This window comes from Arvicanthis niloticus, chromosome 22 (assembly GCF_011762505.2).
Source record: "Arvicanthis niloticus isolate mArvNil1 chromosome 22, mArvNil1.pat.X, whole genome shotgun sequence".
In the NCBI taxonomy this organism is placed as follows: Eukaryota; Metazoa; Chordata; class Mammalia; order Rodentia; family Muridae; genus Arvicanthis; species Arvicanthis niloticus.
The window spans coordinates 8428504-8445992 of NC_133429.1; the positions used below are offsets into that span (position 1 = coordinate 8428504).

At 45.2% G+C, this 17489-nt stretch overlaps 1 protein-coding gene across 4 annotated transcripts in view; it reads right to left on the minus strand.

Annotated features, from left to right (window-relative positions):
• Positions 1–17489, minus strand: part of Syn3 (synapsin III) — a 426170-nt gene that overhangs the window by 60861 nt on the left and 347820 nt on the right. For all 4 annotated transcript variants that reach the window (XM_076919818.1, XM_076919816.1, XM_076919817.1 and 1 more), the window contains one exon: positions 11914–11976. In XM_076919818.1, the coding sequence (XP_076775933.1) occupies positions 11914–11976 (63 nt within the window). The remainder of the gene's footprint in view (positions 1–11913; positions 11977–17489) is intronic.

Genomic DNA, 17489 nt, shown 5'->3' on the forward strand with positions numbered 1-17489 from the left:
GGGTGGTCTTCCTATGAGACACACTTGATTGACAGGACTGTGGAGGAGCTTGGGTCTGCCTGACTCCAGAGTTAGACCTTCTTGAACTATCACTAAGTATGCCCTAACAGACGCCAACACTGTTGTCCCTTGTCTTGGTGGTGTCTGGGAACCTCAGACCCTACCCATTAGCTTCCAGTGGAATCTTTGTATACACACCACCATGTTCAAGTACCATGCTGTGCAAAAGGCTGGGTAGCATTTATCGTCTCAGCACTGAGCCTCCCTTGCATTTCAGGACTCAACCTCGAAGGGGTGTTGGTGGGATAACTCTTAGGGCCGAGGCTAGATGTCAGAGTGACACACAGGATCTGCCATTACCGCCTCAAGCATCCTGGCTTAGTGGCATCTGAGAGTGAGCACATGTTTCTCCCAGTCCCAAGCATGCATGTGTATACTTCCAAACACAACAGACGCACATTATATCTTATATCTTTCTGGCCTTCCTGGACAAACGAAACTGCCAGCTTCCCCAAATTCCAGCTATTTCCAAGAAGCCAGAGTTGTGACTGGTTTCTCTTCCAGGAAGCTTGCTGTGCAGCTGTCTGTGCTGAGAGCCAGGAAGGCAGGTGGTTGTCTGAGGACATCATTGCTCCTGTGGGCTGATAGTATGACTGCAGTCTTCCTGAGAATTTGTCTAGGGAAGGGCTCAGCAGACACCAGGCTGTGTTCTGTACGAGCTGCTAGAACTTCCTGGAAGCTGACCGCCTTGAGCATGGGCACCAGAACACAAGGAAACCACATGAGCATGTCATGTGCAGCTTTTTGAGACTTTGAACTTCTTCTTGGTTTTAGTTTATCTCACCTGTAAAATAGGCTTAGTAGAAATATCTGCCTTAAGAAACTGCCCGTTTCCATTCTATTGTATTTGACTCTATTCCATTCTATTCTTTGTGTCTCTGTGTCTGTCTGTCTGTCTGTCTGTCTGTCTCTGTGTGTGGTATGCACATGCATTTACACGTATGTGAAGGCTGGAGGTCAGCCTTGGGTGTTGTACCTCAGGAGCCTTTCACCTTGTCTTCTGAGACGGGGTCTCTCATCAGGCTGGATCCAGTAGATTCAGCTAGTCTGGCAGGTAGGTGAGCTTCAGGGATCTGCCTGTCTCTGTCTCTCTGACACTGAGAGGATAAACGCATGTCACCACCTCCGGCTTTAAAAAAAACAAAACAAAACCCAAAACACAGGTTCTTGGCCCTCGTGTTTCTAACACCAGTGTCCTGTCAGGGTCTGAGGTTGCCCCCCACCAGCTTGTAATCTATAATTTCTCTATTATCTATGACTGTCACATGGTGAGGAGAGTGGAAGCCAGCCTTCATGTTGAACTCTCTCTGAGGCCCTGGAAGAAAGGCTTCTGTGGGCTTTTGTTACATACAGTGTCAGGATGGGCTGGCAAACTCTGCCAGGAAAGCAGAAAGGAAACAGAAATCTTAACTGCTCCAAGACGGTTTTTGGTTTTCTTTTAAAGATATGATGCACTCCCTGGAGAGTCTCTGTGTGTCGACATCCACAAGAATTGGCTATTGCACGTATTCTTCACATAGGAGGCTGCTGATAGGCCTCGTGCCCGTGACAAATGGGCCTGAAGGTGGTGGAGCATACACTCTTTTGAAACCTAGGCTTGGAAGCCACTGGTCTATTCTTCATTCTCTGGGGATGAATCTTGTTGGCCTGGCATGAGGTCAGTAGACTAGAAAACAACTGCCATTCTTCCATGAAAGGCCAGCACTCCTCTCAAAGCCACTGCATGCTCCTCAGTGGGGTCTGTGAAATCTCTTAAACATCCCGTATCTTGGGAAGACTTGATTCTATCACAGTGTTCCTTAAGGTCTCTGATATCGCACATGAATTAATCCATCTATAGAACTGTTACAGTCGTGCTGTGCTCTGCTCAAAGAATTTCCGTACTGTGGAAAGCTGCGTTCTTGCGGCTATACCCTGCTTCAGAGATTCCACTGTGGTAAGAGCCCCCATGTCCTAGGTGGGATAACATTCTATCCTTTAATTTCCACATTCTTTGTACAGTCTTTCATCGTGCTCTATGTGAAAGTGTTGTATATTTATTGACTTTTGAGATAGTGTCTCACTGGGCAGCTCAGGCTAGCCTTGAACTCATGACCCTACAGCCTTAGCCTCCTGTATACTGGGATTATAGTGTCATCACCCCTGGCTTTACCCTTACTTACATAGGAAATGGTCTGCACAATATTTTGAGGGCAGGGATTAGGTCATATTGATTCCCTCACTCCCAGTGTAGAGTTAGCACTGGTCTGTGGGTGTACAAGATGAGCGTGAGTGTGGGTCAGTGACTGCACCCACTGTGTCCTGAGTGGGCTTTGTGAAACACCAGGGTCAATGATACCTCCTTACCAGGCAGCAAGAAGAGGGAACTGTAAGACCTGATGACCTTGATTCTGACGTGTGTGTGTGTGTGCATGCATGAAAGCATTCACATATGAGTGTGTGCATGTATGGAGGCCAGATACCACTCTTTTCCTTATTTTATAGACAGGGTCTCTCACTAAATCTCAAGTTCACTGTTTTGACTAGATCGGCCTGGCTGGCAAGTCCCTGGGGCCCACCTGCCTCTGTTCCCAGTCCATCACAGTTACAGACAGGTGCCACCACATCTGGCTTTTACATGGATGCTGGGGATCTGAACTCAGGTCTTCATTCTTACACAGTAAACACTTTACCCACCATACAATCCTCCCAGTGCCTTGCCTCGGATCTGCTCACCTTGGTAAGTTGTCCCCTGGGGACCTATGCAAACCAGGGCTTAGATCTAATTCCCAGGGAGGCTTGGAGGCTCAGATAATTGTTCAGGCTCAGATAATGTGTTCTCTCTCCTCCTTAGCTCTCTACCAAAATATTCTCTGGACTCTCATTGAGATTGAAGTCCTGGGAAGTTCAGGCATTTTCTCAAGTTTCCAGTGATGGCAAATGTCAGAGGTAATGGGTTCACGACTAGGAGATACTGGAGCCAGAAATCATGTCCCTCCACAGCCTTCTTCCACACTCCATAGCCACATGACACTTTGATGTTTGTGGCCTTATTGGGCCTCAAATGATGGATAAGTAAAATCAAGCCCCATGCACATATAGGGAAGCTGCATTTATGTTCAAATGATGGGTCCACAGGAGCAGTGCTGACTCCAGAGATGGAGAGGCTGCCAGGACAAGCCAAGGACAAGGCTTGAACCTAGGCCAAGGCTCTTTCCAGTGAACTAAGGATGTGGCAAGTGGAGGATAAAACACCATAAGGGAAGATGGTGGCCTTAAATCCTGCCAGTGAGCTCCCGATCTGGATGACTCTGGTTTTAATATGATAATGAACCATGGAATGCCTGTTCCCTCCAACACTGAGTGTTCAGAAGTGGTCCTATTTTAGAATCCAAAGGTAGGAGTCTATAAGTTGTATGTGAGTCCATGTGTGAAATACATATGGATACAAATATACAGTGGATTACCCTTATTCATAGAAGCTAGGCACTGATCCTGCATGTCACGTCACTCACACCCTACAGGCTTCTGCTGACCGCAGGACACAGATGATTCTCCTTTCTGGCAGACTTCCAGTGTCAGGAGAATCTTATGACTTCTTAACTGTTCCCCTGGGCCCTATTCCTCCACTCTCTTATCTTCCCCTCCTCCCTCTCTAGCATGGAGGTCTAGGGCCGCCTCCGCCCACTTGAAGAGCAGACACTGCTGGGAAAGCTTGCTGTGTGAGTCAGCCGATGGGAAGGGATCTGGGTCAGAACTCCTTGGAACCCATGACAGCGGTGAACTGTCATGACAAGTCAGAGAGCATGAGATGCTGGGGCTGCTGGAGGCGCTGTACCTGGGACCGACACCTGGTCCTCTGCAACAGACAGAACCACTTTAGGGTGCTTTATCTCTGTCATTCACTGCCTGATGCTTCTTTCAGAGGGACAGCATCCTGTACGTAGCTATGCAGTGGGAAGAGTTAGGACTTCAGGTTCTCTTGATAATTTCAGTTCAGTAAGTGGTTAATCAAAATGATAGTTTACATGTGCAGATGGGCTTTGAAGCTCTTCTGTAATAACATATACCAGAGTTACCTGTCACCTTCCTAAGCAGGGTTGATGTGTCTATTGTGTTGTCACTATCACCCCAGCCGGGACTTTATTGCCTCTGTGTTAGAGATGTGGAGATTTAAGTGCATATAACCAGTGTATGGGGAGCCCAGACTCAGGCCAGAGACATGGTAAAATAGTCTCCATCCTCTCCCCACACAGCATCTGGGACTCAGATTCGACTCTTTCATTGTTTCCTATTTGAAAGTATTCTAGGCTATATTCTCTACACTAGCCTTTAATTCCTGGGCTCAGGCCATCCCTCTGCCTCAGCCTCCCCAGGAGATGCCTTGAACTTGGCTTTTAATACTGTGATAGTGTAATAGTTTTCTCATTGCTGTGGTAAAATGACTGACATAATCCATGTCAGCAACAAAGGGCTTATTTTGATTCACAACATGGAAAGTCATGGAGGTGGTGGTGGTGGTGGGGCTGACCACAGTGCATCTACAGTAAGGAAGGAGAGAGAGAGAGAGAGAGAGAGAGAGAGAGAGAGAGAGAGAGAGAGAGAGAGAGAGCGCCAGTGCTCAGTTTGCTTTCTCTTGTTTATCTAGCCTGGAACCTCAGCCTAAAGCGTGGTACTGCTCACGTTCAGGGAGACTCTCCCCTCTCGGGGTAAACCTTTCTGGAAACACTCTCATAGATAAGTACATAGATACCTGGATTTTTCCATGGTGACTCTAAATCTCTTCAAGGTAATAATAAAGATGAATCCACCACAGATGGTGATATACTGTGCCATTCCTTTCAATTGACTAAAACTCTAAAAACTTTTCAAGGAAAAGTAATACAGGGCTCTACCAGAGGTGTCATTTTTTGTTTGTTTTTTGAGAAAATGTCCTACCACATTCCCCAACTAGGTATGTAGTAGGCTAAACTATGTAGCTCAGTTTAGCCTCTTCCTGCCTTAACACCCCTGGTATGGGGATTACAGGCTGGAACCCTCATATTTGGAACTATGAGGCCTTTGTGTGAAGTTATCTGCAAGAAATAGCAAACTCTTTGCACCTACATATTTGTCTCTATTTTAGGGGTTCAGACATCTGACGTTAAGACACGGCCTGTGTAAAGGTAAGAACATCCCACTTGAGAAGCCTGGGCAGTCTCCAGTGTTCTTATTGCTATAATGTTGCTCCTTCAGTAAGCCTGACCCTGACTTTTTCTCTTGCCTTGATCATCAGATGAATGTAGACTCCACCAGGTCTAAGTTTCCTTCTCCATGCTTCATGTTTGGAGAATGCTGCTTACAGCATCTCTGGTCCACCAGGTCTAAGCTTCCTCATCTGTGCTTCATGTCTGGAGAATGCTGCTTACAGCATCTCTGTCCTCCATGTCTAAGCTTCCTCATCTGTGCTTCATGTTTGGAGAATGCTGTTTACAGCATCTCTGTCCTCTAGGTCTAAGCTTCCTCATCTGTGCTTCATGTTTGGAGAATGCTGTTTACAGCATCTCTGTCCACCAGGTCTAAGCTTCCTTATCTGTGCTTCATGTTTTGAGAATGCTGCTTACAGCATCCCTGTTCTCCAGGACTACATCCCTGTGTTAGTTGTTTTTCACTCACCAATGTGTCAGTGTCTTTCTTGAAGTCCTAGAATTAGAGCACAATCAGGAACTGACTGCACGCTTCTAGCTGTAGACTCTTCCTTTGTTGTGGACATCACAGATCCAGGGCTATATCCTCAGAGTTGGTTACGGCTTAAAACCTTATTTTATTTTGAAATCTAACACAGCTGTGGAAAAGGACACACAACACAACGGGCAATTCTGTGAATAGACATAAAGCAAACATCCTTATAGCCACTCTTGATCATCAGGTCAAGAACGTTGGCCACTTGTGCTTCAGTTCAGTGAGCACTAGTCCTGAAGATAACTGCTACTCTAACTTGTTTGTTTTGCAGTGCTGGAGATGATCCTGGGAAGTTACGAATGTCCAAGACATATTCAACTACTAGGCTCCAGGTCTACCCTTCTTGGGTTTCCTAAATCTTTTATCACCTAAAAATATCCTAGTTAACTACAAGAACCTAAAAAACTACAGGCTTCCTTGGGGCTTTCAACTTCATGTGAATGAAGTGATCAAAATCAGCATCCCTTGGTATCTGACTTAGTTTTCTCAATAGTGTGTTTGTGAGATTCATTCATACTGTGCATCTAATTTAGTTTCCTTGTATTGCTGAAACATCTAGCTTGCATGAATACATTGTGATTTTTGTCTACTGTTAACAGATACATGAGTTTTGGAAGTTAACATCAAAACTACTATGAACAACTGCTTTGGTTTGTATGTGATGCATCTAGAGCCAGATATACCAAAGGAACTCCTCTGTCTTCAGCTTAGAAGCAATTGGTTTGGTGTCCTTGCCAACACTTAGTGTTATTAATCTTCTCATTTTTAGCTACTCTGGTGGCTATAAATTTTATTTTCACAATGGGTAATGCAACGGAGCCCATTTTTATCTGTGCATATTTGTCATTTGCTGAGGTAAGCGCCTGGCAACCTGACACTCATTTGACTCATACTGAATTTGCAGCCAAGTGAACTCTCTGACATCTGATGATGTTTAGTCATCTCCTGTTGACTTCAGTTGGGTTGCAGTCCTCAGAGCGGCTTCAGGCATTCACCATTCTATGGACAGCTAATATCCACTGAGAGCCCATTTGTTCCTGCATTGAACTAGGAGCTTCATGTGCAAAGTTTCTCTTAATCCTTAAAGCCAGCACGTGATGTTGACACTACTATCATTATCTTCACTTCACAAAAGAAGAAATTTTGGTGGGGGAGGGTAGGTAAGGTAACTTAACTACCGCACCACAAGTGGTGGAACCTAGATTCAAATGACTGTCCATTAGTTGCTGTAATATGCTGCTTTCAAAGAGGAAAACATTGAAAACTTAACACTGTAAACACTGGATGTCCCTAATCCCATAGAGACTTGATGCCCCAGAAAGGGGGGATTCCTGGGGGTTGTACCCTCTCAGAGTCAAAGGGGAGAGGAGTTGGGGTGGACTGGAAGTGGGGGCAACATTTGGGATGTAAATAGATAAAATAATTAAAAATAAAGACAGAAGTCAATCTTTCACATTGAATCTCTAATAAATTGTAAGTGCGTTAAAAAGACTGTAAAAACGTATCTGTGAATGCTCATGGCCCTTATATAAAATGGTATAGTAGCTGCACCTTCTGTATACAGCTTCTGTATACATAGCACCACTTATCATACTTTTAGAGAATAATGGCAAGAAAAATAGACTTTTCAAGTCTGTTGATTGACCCCACAGCCACAGATCCACTGATACAGAGTCCTGTCTGGACTTTGAAATACTACAATGTACTGGATGTGGAACTCTACAATCCCCATGGCCTTGTCTGGTTTCCAGCCTTGTAAAATGTTCAACAGAGGAAATAAAATCAAATTTATCCAAATGCAATGATGATTCCTTCCAGTTAACACTGATGATGTCTGGGGCTGTATAGTTCTTTGTTGTGAGAGGCTGTCTTGTATAGTGGGGGTGTTGAGCAGCACTGGCTTCCTCCTGGTAGGTTCCAGAAGGACCTCCCTGTTAACCCAACTGTAACAACTGAAGTTGTTTTCAGATGTGGCTCAGTGTCCTTTAGGAAGCAAATCCCCACCTGCTTATTTAGCTTGACTTCTGGGATGCCCCCACCCCCACCTCTGTCCTGGTTTTCCTTCTATTGCTGTCATTTATGATCAATAGGAACTTAGGGAACCAAGTGCCATTTAGCTTACATGTTCTAATCACAGACCATCACACAGAAATCAGAGTAGAAACTCAAACTGAGCAGGAACCTGGAGGCAGAGGCCATGGAGGAATGCTGCTTATTGACTTTCTCCCCATGGCTTGCTCAGTTTTCTTTCTTATACCAGCCAGAACCACCTTCCTAGGAATGGCACTGCCTACACCTACATGGATCATTAATCAAGAAAATGCCCCATGGACTTGTCTGCAGGCTGTCTGATGGAGGCAAGCACCCAAGGTTCCCTCTTCCCAGAAGACTTTAGTTTGTGTCAAGTTGACAAAGCAACGACAAACAAACAAACAAACAAGATACAAACATTAATCAGCACACCCACGAATGTCTAAGGACATCCCCCACCCCCACGAAACTACAGTGTTTCACTAGATTTTGATTCCTTTATCTCATGGTACCCACTCTTCTTAGTTTTAATATAAGGGAGTTAGTTCATCGATTGTCTTGTTTTTTTTTTTTTTTTCTCCTGGTTCATGGGTTTCCTTAAAGCCCCAGGCACACGCAACCTTGTGCAGCTTTCCCATACCTTCTTGGCAGCTTGAATTCCTCTTCTTGGCACACTCGTTCTCATCATCAGCATCGACCACCATCTACTAGACTTTCTGAATCAAGAAGTCAGCTCATTCAGATGGTTTTCCCATATGGTTTGGAAGGTGAACGGACCATGAGGGCTCTGACCTCATGAATGGATTAATCCATCCATTGAATGGTTGCTTTCATGTTGTACCCTGATCAAAGTCTGTCCATATTGGGTAAAACAGCGGATCTTCATGCTATGACCTTCTTGAGAGGCTCTACTGTTGTAGGAGACTCCATGTCCTAGGGATTAAGTTCTTTCCTTTAAGTTCCATGTTCTTTACACAGTCTTTCATTATATTCCATTTATAAATACTGTATATTTGTTTGCTTTTAATATAGAGTTTCACTGAGCAGCTCAGGATAACCTTATTACCTATTACCTTAGCCTCCTGTGTACTGGGATTATAGGTGTCATCACATCTGGCTTTACCCTTACTTATGGAGGAGATGGTCTCTACAACTTTTTGAGGACAGGGACTGGGTCCTATTAATCCTCACTCCCAGTGTTGAATAGGCACTGGTCTGTGTGTGCACCACAGGAGTACATGTGTGTGGACCAATGACTATGTCCACTAGGTCCTGAGCAGTCTTTGCAAAACATCAAGGTCATTGACACCTCCTTACCAGGTATCTTTAGGGCATGCTTTTCCCGGGAGTCTCCAGTCACCCATTTTCCTTCTTAGGAGAAGGCACAAGGACTGTGAGAGGTACATGCTGTGTTCTTTACCCTCTTAGCATGAACATGATGTCATTCGCTCAGTCAGCTTTCCCAGACTGTTCCTTGCAAGTTTTCTAATTTCAAAAGTAAGGAGAAAACTCCTCCTTTGCTTCGTGTCAGCATTCTAGAAAACATGTGTTTACTTTGGTCTGTGTCACCTTCTTGCTTTGGGGATTGACTTCTTGGCCTTTGGGCCCCCTCTCTTGCCTATGAATTGCACCCATGTCTGTAGGCACTTCTCTATTTCCTCTTGGGGATTATCCTAAGTTTTAGGGCTGTAACTAAGTCACTGCGAGCCCTCTAACTTTACTACTAGAGCTATCTAGGATGGTGACAGTGGACAGATGGAAAGAAACAACTAGGGAAACAAGGGCCAAGTGACAAGAACTTGGTGACCATTTGGACATGGAGGAGGCAGAGACGACGCTTATATCTCTGAGTTATTTGTGCATGTTTGCTGTGCTGGAAGTGGAGGGTGAGCTGGGGCCTGGGATCTGCTAGCCAAGTATTCCATCCCTGAGATACCCTTGCCCTTGGATTTCGGTTTTGAAATAACAGAACAACAGGTTTCTGTTGCAGAGATGGAAGTCACAGAAGAGGAAGAAGATGAAGAGGAGGTGGGGAGATAACAGACATTGTTTGGAATGTTTCCATGGAGACAAGGGAGCAAAATACAGGAGGTAATTGAAGACAGGAACGTGACTGCAGATATAGGAAATATGACTCAGGAGGCTGTTGAGATGAGGGTGGCAGCTGAAGCCTAGGGAGTTAGCGAGAGACAACAGTGTGTTTATGGAGTGGTCATTGTCAGGGACGGCACAGGAGAGTTTATCCTTGAAAGAGACGAATGGATAATGAGTGAAACTGAAGAAGAAAGCCGGGAGAAGAATCAGAGGCCACTAGAGGAAAATTCTAGGATAGAAGGGATGCCCAGAAAGCTTCACTGATGTGGAGGCATCAGTTCTGGCCAGAAGAATGACCTCTGAGTCAGCATGAAGGCCACCGGAACCACAGGGAATCTACCTTCAGCCCAGAGAAAGAAGAGGAGGAGGAGGAAGAGGAGGAGGAAGAGGAAGAGGAGGAGATAAAGGAGGAAGAAGAGAAAGAGAAGAATGAAGAGGGGAAGAGGAGGGGGAAGATGATGAGGAGGATGAAGCTACAGCCTGATTATGGATGTGGAGGAGGGAGTGGGAAAGAGGTTTGTAGAGGGGCCTTGTCTGTTCATCAGGCCCCACCCCAGGCCCTGGAAAACAGAAATGGGAAAAGAGGCAAAAGTTCCTATCTTTATCCTGTTCTAAGGAGTCTGCACTTATTATGGTTTAGATATTAAATATCCTCCCCTACTAAAGCGATGAAGGTTTTGTCCTCACTGTAGCAATTTAGAAGAAGAGGCTGGGGGTGGGGGCGGTGTTGTGACTGGATCGAAGGGCTCAAATTTCATCAATGGATTCATAGCCTAATGGATTTCCAGGGGAGTGGCTTGTTATACATTCTATCAATTCCTCCTTTCTCTCACCCCTTCTTGGCTGCCACGGCATGAACAGTTTCGAATCACCACATCCTCTCTGCCATGATGCACTATGCCAGTGTAGGCCCCCAAAATGGGGCCAGACGACCGTGATTCAAAGATTCCCAAACAGCCCAAAACAGACAGACGACTAGTCAGACACACAGACAGACAACCTTTCTAGAAGCTGATTTTCTTAGACATTTTGTCACAGAGACAGAAGGCTGGTTCATATATGAAGACTCAGTTTTAGAGCCTGTTTCAGAATCCTCAACTAACAGGTGAAGAAACCTAAGAGGCTGGTTTAGAACAGGCCACATCCTGCCTTGCCTGACCCGGAAACTTTGACTTTTTCCTTATCCACTTGAATGGGACGAACACAAACTGGAAGAGAGAATCAGACAGCCTGGCAAGTGGAGAAGAAGATAGGCCTGAAGAGCAGGACCGTACAGCTGTCTGAGCAGGCCAAGGCAAGGCTTTCCCCTGCTTTTCCCTCAGCTCTTGCTGAGGCCTGAGAGGTGTTCTACAATAGCTCCCTACTACCCTCAAGTCTAGGATTGGATTTTCCTCTTCACTGGGGCTGACCCATCCCTATGTCCCCATCCCTAAAGGCAGGTCCATGAACTCAAGCAATCTTCCATGAGACGTGATCCTGGAAAGTGAGACTTGAGCCATTTGGCTTGCACAAATGGATTAGCGTTTTTTCTCTAAACTGAGTTGAGCTTTGACACTTGCACCCGAGAGGCTGACCAATCTAGCCTCCTTGGATGTAATCTGAGACTGTAACATACACTGTTTAGTCTGACTGACTCCAGGGGCTCCTGCTGTGCAGCCCTGGTTGCACCTTTGTGGTGGCTGGCCCAGCAGGCAATGCAGGGACAAATAAGACGGGAGCTTACAACACAGAGAAGAAAATAGCTACTTGATACAAAAGAATCATTATTGAAAAGGTTATCCCTTCATGTCTCTTAAGCTATTATCACAGAGAACTGTAAGCTATCAATCGAAGGTGATGCCCAGAGCCCAGGCTGTTATAGAGACAGCACATGTAATGCACACTTACAGGAATATGAGTCGGGAGCAGAGGGAGAAGGATTGTGGATTCCTTCTGACACTCTTTTTTGGGAGACTGTGCGGAGGGATAACAGATAGTCTGGAGAAGCTGTGGTTGTATCCATTATGTGAGTTCAAGTACTTCTCTTACCTTTCCCATGCCAGCATGGGCATGCCCCAGCTTGATCACCACGGGGAAGTTCGGGGCTGTCAGCTGAAAGACACAAGAGGAGATCACTTAATTAGCAACCTCAGAGCACTGCCACCGAGAGGCTCCAGGCTATCTGCTCTGTAAAAAGATTCACTCATAGAAGGCAGTCAGGATCCCCACAGAATGCTCTGCAGGGGGTCACTCCAATATGCCTTTGCACATCTGAACTCTCAGAACCTGCTTGCCTGGGGGCACCCAACAGACTGCAGAGTTGGAGACGTTCCAGTCAACTGATTTCAAATTTTGACTTTACCATAGTGCAGCTGCAGGCAAAGCATTACATGAATCCATGCCTTTTTTTCTCATCTGCAAAATGGGGGTGAAAGTACCAGATAACACACTGGGATGGTCATGAACATGGCAGGAATTCTTTCTTAAAAAACCTATTTTACTATTTTATGTGCATGGGTACTTTGTCTATATGTACGTATGTGCACCACATGTGTGCCTGGTGCCCACAGAGGCCAGAAGAGGGGATTGGATCCCACAGAACTGTAGTTACAGATCGTCTGGGCTGCCATGTGGATGCCGGGAATTGAATCCAGGTCCCCTAGAAGATTAGTCAGTGCTCTTAACCACTGAGACATCTCTTCAGTCCTATGTTAGGAATTCTAAAATGGTAAATTTAGAGAATATCAGCTTCATTTTTCCTAGCACACTTCTGCCTGCAATAATACTCTAGGTGCCTGGAGAGTCTCATTATTCACTGCAGGAATTCGTGTCCATGTTCGCTTCTAGCATTTTTTAAACACAGACACTGTTAGACAACCTCCTGGTATTGGCTTCTCTGAAGCATCCTGCTGTTCTCCAGGCCTTACCTGCCTGCACTTTCAAGCGTTTCTAACGGTAACACAAGGCTGAATAGAGGATCTATGTTTCAATCTGTACTGTCAGCAGCATTTTCTTGAGGTGTGTGCATGTGTCTCTTCCTTTGACATAAATAAAGAATGTTGAGAAGAAAACTTTGACAGGAAAGCAGGGTTCACGCCGAGCTTCCATTTGTTTCATGTCACCCTTACGTTGTTTGAAGGATGCTTGCTGGAGTTGTAGGAATCTATTCTGGTTTGCTCGAGGTCGAAGTTTATCTCGCCGTGATACATAGTCATAGTGTCAGTGTCTTCCTTTTGAGTCAGACTGTCCGTCAACAAGAGTTATCACATTTCTTTCTCTAGGCGGTACAGACGGTGATCTATCGCCCTGTCTGGTTGACAGGAGTCATCACATCCCTTTCTCTAGGCGATACAGACCGCCCTGTCTGGTTGTCCCCAACAACGCCCTTGTCCTTATGCATGAGGGGTCCTGAGAAACTCAGTTCTTCCCTCTGGGTGTCTATTACTCAGTCTGGCCCAATGGCTGCAAACACCTAGTTGATTAACTCATGAGTGTACTTGTGAATATATTCCCAGAGCTGACCAGATCTTGAGACTTTGACCTAATGAATGGATCAAGCCCTTGGTGGATTCAAAGCAGATGGCACCGTTGGGAGGTGGTCGAAGTCTCAGGTGGAGGATATATTCTTGGGACTATGTGCCATCCTGGCCCCTTCCTGTCAGAGTGCCATTCTGTTTCCTCTCTACCATGATGTGAACTGTTGCAGCATCCCTTCCCCAGGATGGACTGACCCATTTGAAACTGTGAGCCAAAATAAACTCTTCCCTGTTCTATCATTTATATCAAGTATTTTGTCAAAAAATGAGAGAGAGGAAAAAAAGCAAGGCATATCTCCTCTCATTACACTCCCACAATGGCCTTGTGAGGAAATCTGGGAAGATGTGCATTTATTATTTTTTATTACTATTGTTATAGCGTTTTATACATAAGAAAAATTTCTAGCTGAGGACATAAGTTGGATTCTGTAAACCCCAAGCTCAGTTTGAATGTTTCCCCCCCTCAATTCTGGCTAAATATTACCATGCTTCTGAACCCCAAGGTGAACCAAATTATCTTTTAAATAAAAAGTAGTATTTGATCTTGATACCAAAAGCAATATGCACTCACTGTAAATGTTTGGAAACTTCAATAAAGTGTTAAGCATAAAAAAAAGGCAATAACAGTCATCCCAGACTTATCGTCTGCTAGAATGAGAGAGAGAAAAGGCCTTATAGTTGTTTTTTTATTTGTTCTGTTTTTATGGAGTTGAGAGTACAGTGCATATCCAATTTTGTTTCCCAGTCTTTCCACCTAATCTTAAGTGACGAGCGTGTTCCTGGTGGTTATTGTGTGGGTCTCACATCTGAAAGCAGCTTCAAGAGCAGCAATGGGGTATCATGTTGATGAAACAAAACAACCCAAGCAACTGAAAGCCATGATGTCAGTCTTTCCTTGACATAAGCCATTCCCTCCCACCCTAGAGGGAGCCAGTGTATGAATTCTGTGTTTATTCCCCTGTGTTTGATCCTCTTACTATTATATAATCCCTAAGAAACACTGTACATCTTTAAACTTCATGTTTGGCGCTGGTTTAAAAACATACTCTTTTACAACTTCACACACACATGCACACTCTGACTCTAGTGCTCCGACTTTTTCATCCTCTTCCCCTCCCACCAAACACCTTCCACTCAAGTTCTTCTCCACTCAGTCTGTTTATTTGTCTGTGTCACACTGCTTTAAATTAGGGTTGCCTGCAAGAGCATGGGAGGGGGAGCCATTTATTTGAACAAGGCTCAACAGTGGCTGCACCACTGAGAAATATGACTCTCCCACCCTCAACCTTTAACTGCCTACAGCTCCTCAGGGAGGGGTGGAGCCTCTCCCCGATCCATGATGGCGGACTAATTGGCCCAGCCTTGTGTAGTAGCCACTGCTCCGGTGAATTCATGGGATGCCACAGTCATAGCTTTTCACAGGTTCCTCCTCCTTCTTCCCATCTCCCTTTCTGCAATGTTCCCTGAGCCCTAGAGAGGGTGACATCCTTGTCACATTTAGGACCAAGCACTCCACTCTTATTCTGAGCATTTGATCGATCGTGAGTCCCTGCATCGGCTGTCACCCAATGTAGTAGACCAAGGCTGGGAGCAGCACTGATCTATGGGTATAAATGTAAATATGTAGAAGGCACTTTGACATCACATTCATATAGCAAAATAATTGTATTACATTCTTGCCTAGGGCCTATGACTTCTCCAGCCTTGGGAGACTTGCATTTTCTCTATCTGACCAGTGTGAGGCACCCACTGAGTGCATTTTCATTAGGGATCTTTTGTTACCTGGTGTAATCATCACACACAGCCCTCTTTGCAGACAATAGACAAACTCAGCAACTGAAAGATTGGAGGCTCATTTAAAGGTGGAACTGGAGGGGAGATGGGTGTTCTCTTGCCTCTGCCCTGCCCACACTGGTCACAGGCAGCACTGGTGGGACCTGGAGGGAGCATGGCATGCCACTGGTTCTGTCTTGGTTTTAGGACAGATATTAGTTTTTCTGATTTGCAGAAGCGGTTGATAATAATGAATTTGCAGGGCTGTTAGGCAAGGGCGTGGCAAGAGGAAGAAATGAGGAGCATAAACTTCTTAGCTAAAAGTACTAAAGTCGCAGGTATGAAGTAGAAGAGGGGGTGGGAAGGATGCTCTAACTCTGGGGTTACCAGGGCTATGACCTAAGCAATGGTTAATAAACCTATTGATGGATTCAGACTTTGAAAAAATATTACCTAAGGCAGTGGAAACTAAAAGATGAATGGTCCTGGTGAGGAGAAGTGGGTCATGGGATGTGTCTTTAGAAGTCATAGCTTGCTCTATGTGGTAAAGAATCCATTCTGTCACATGCTCTTAAGGCCATCTTGTTCTGACCTATCACACACCCACCATACACCCACCACACACCCACCACACACCCACCACACACCCACCACACACCCCTCACACACCCCTCACACACCCCTCACACACCATCACACACCCATCACACACCCCTCACACACCCCTCACACACCCCTCACACACCCACCACACACCCACCACACACCCCTCACACACCATCACACACCCACCACACACCCACCCATCAGGACCACTAAATTTCCTAAAATCTCTGCAACTGTGAGTCAAAGCAAGTCCTTCGTCCCTTAGGTTGCGTTAGTAGCTTTACACAGCCCCTATTCCCATACTATAGTGTGCTTTAATAGGCGTATTTCTAGGCGTGCCGCCCTCCCCCCTCACTATGTCACACCATAATAATTGGAGCCACTGGTTGGTTTCAAGATGAAGGGGGTAGAAGGAGTTATGACACTCCTAGGAGCTGTCTCTGTTAAGTGACACTTTTAAAATTAAGATACAGTATTGAAATGATCATGGGAATTTAAGACAAGGAGTTTCAGCCCTCCCACCCCACCCCCAACCCCTGCCACCTCCTCAGTACTGGGATTAATCCTAGGACCTTGTGCGTGGTAGGCAAATGCTCTACCACTGAACTCTAGCTCCAGCTAAAGATGGGAGCTATCTGCAGCTAGTCATCTCTGTGCTTGTGTTGTATTTATCACCCTCATCTCTATATCTAATTAAAAACCTAGGTATTCTACAATAATATCTAATATACTATATTATTATATATAATAACAATATATAATAACAATAAGCATCTTATCTCCACTTAGCATCCAACTGTGTTTTCTTTTTCTTTGCGTGTATGCATATGGTGCATTTGTGTGTACACTTGTGAGTACCCATGTTTGTGCTTGTGAAGGTCAGAGGTCAATGTCAAATGTCTTCCTTCATCCCTCTTCATGGTATTTTTTTTGAGACAGAGTCTCTCTGTACCTGGACCTCAATGATTGGCTCAGTGCTGGCCGGTGAACCCCAGGGATCCATCCCTGTCTCCATCTCCCAGTGCTGGGATTACAAGCCCAATCTTTTACATCCATGATGTGAATAAATTTTCTGCTTTTGCAGCAAGCACGTCACCCACTGAGCCATCTTCCCAGCCCGGCCTTTTGCTTTTGCCGTACATGTTTCATGCCTTCTCTAGCCCAGGTGACTGCTCTCACCTGCCTGGTGTGCTTCTGCCCTTTGCTTACACACTTGTTGCACACAGATAGATGGTATGATTTTTTTCTTCAAAACTAGCTCTTATCGCTTGCTTTTGCAATGCTGTGGATGGAACCTAGGCCTGCTTTGCCACTAAGCTATACCTCTGCCCATGCTTAGCTCTACATATTAGACCATGCACAGTCATTCCATCGTGACAGACACAGTCCTAACCCAGTCATTGCAAGAGCTGCACCGTGTTCCACGCACGCCTGTCCTGCAATACCTTAGCTACTTTCCTGCAAGTGAACAATATGTGTGTGATTCTTTCTCTCCATCTCCTTCTACCACACCTACCCTGCTACTGCAAACAAAACTTCACAGAAACACTCCTGTGTAAATGTCCTTTGACCTATATTTTATCTCCAAGGGGCTAGACTTGGAGCTTTCCAACAAAACATAGGCAGAACTAGGAGATATTGGGTAGGTTTTTACAGTCAGTTGTTTTATTTCCAGAAATCAAAGTGGGTGCCGTGAATGTGCATATGAAG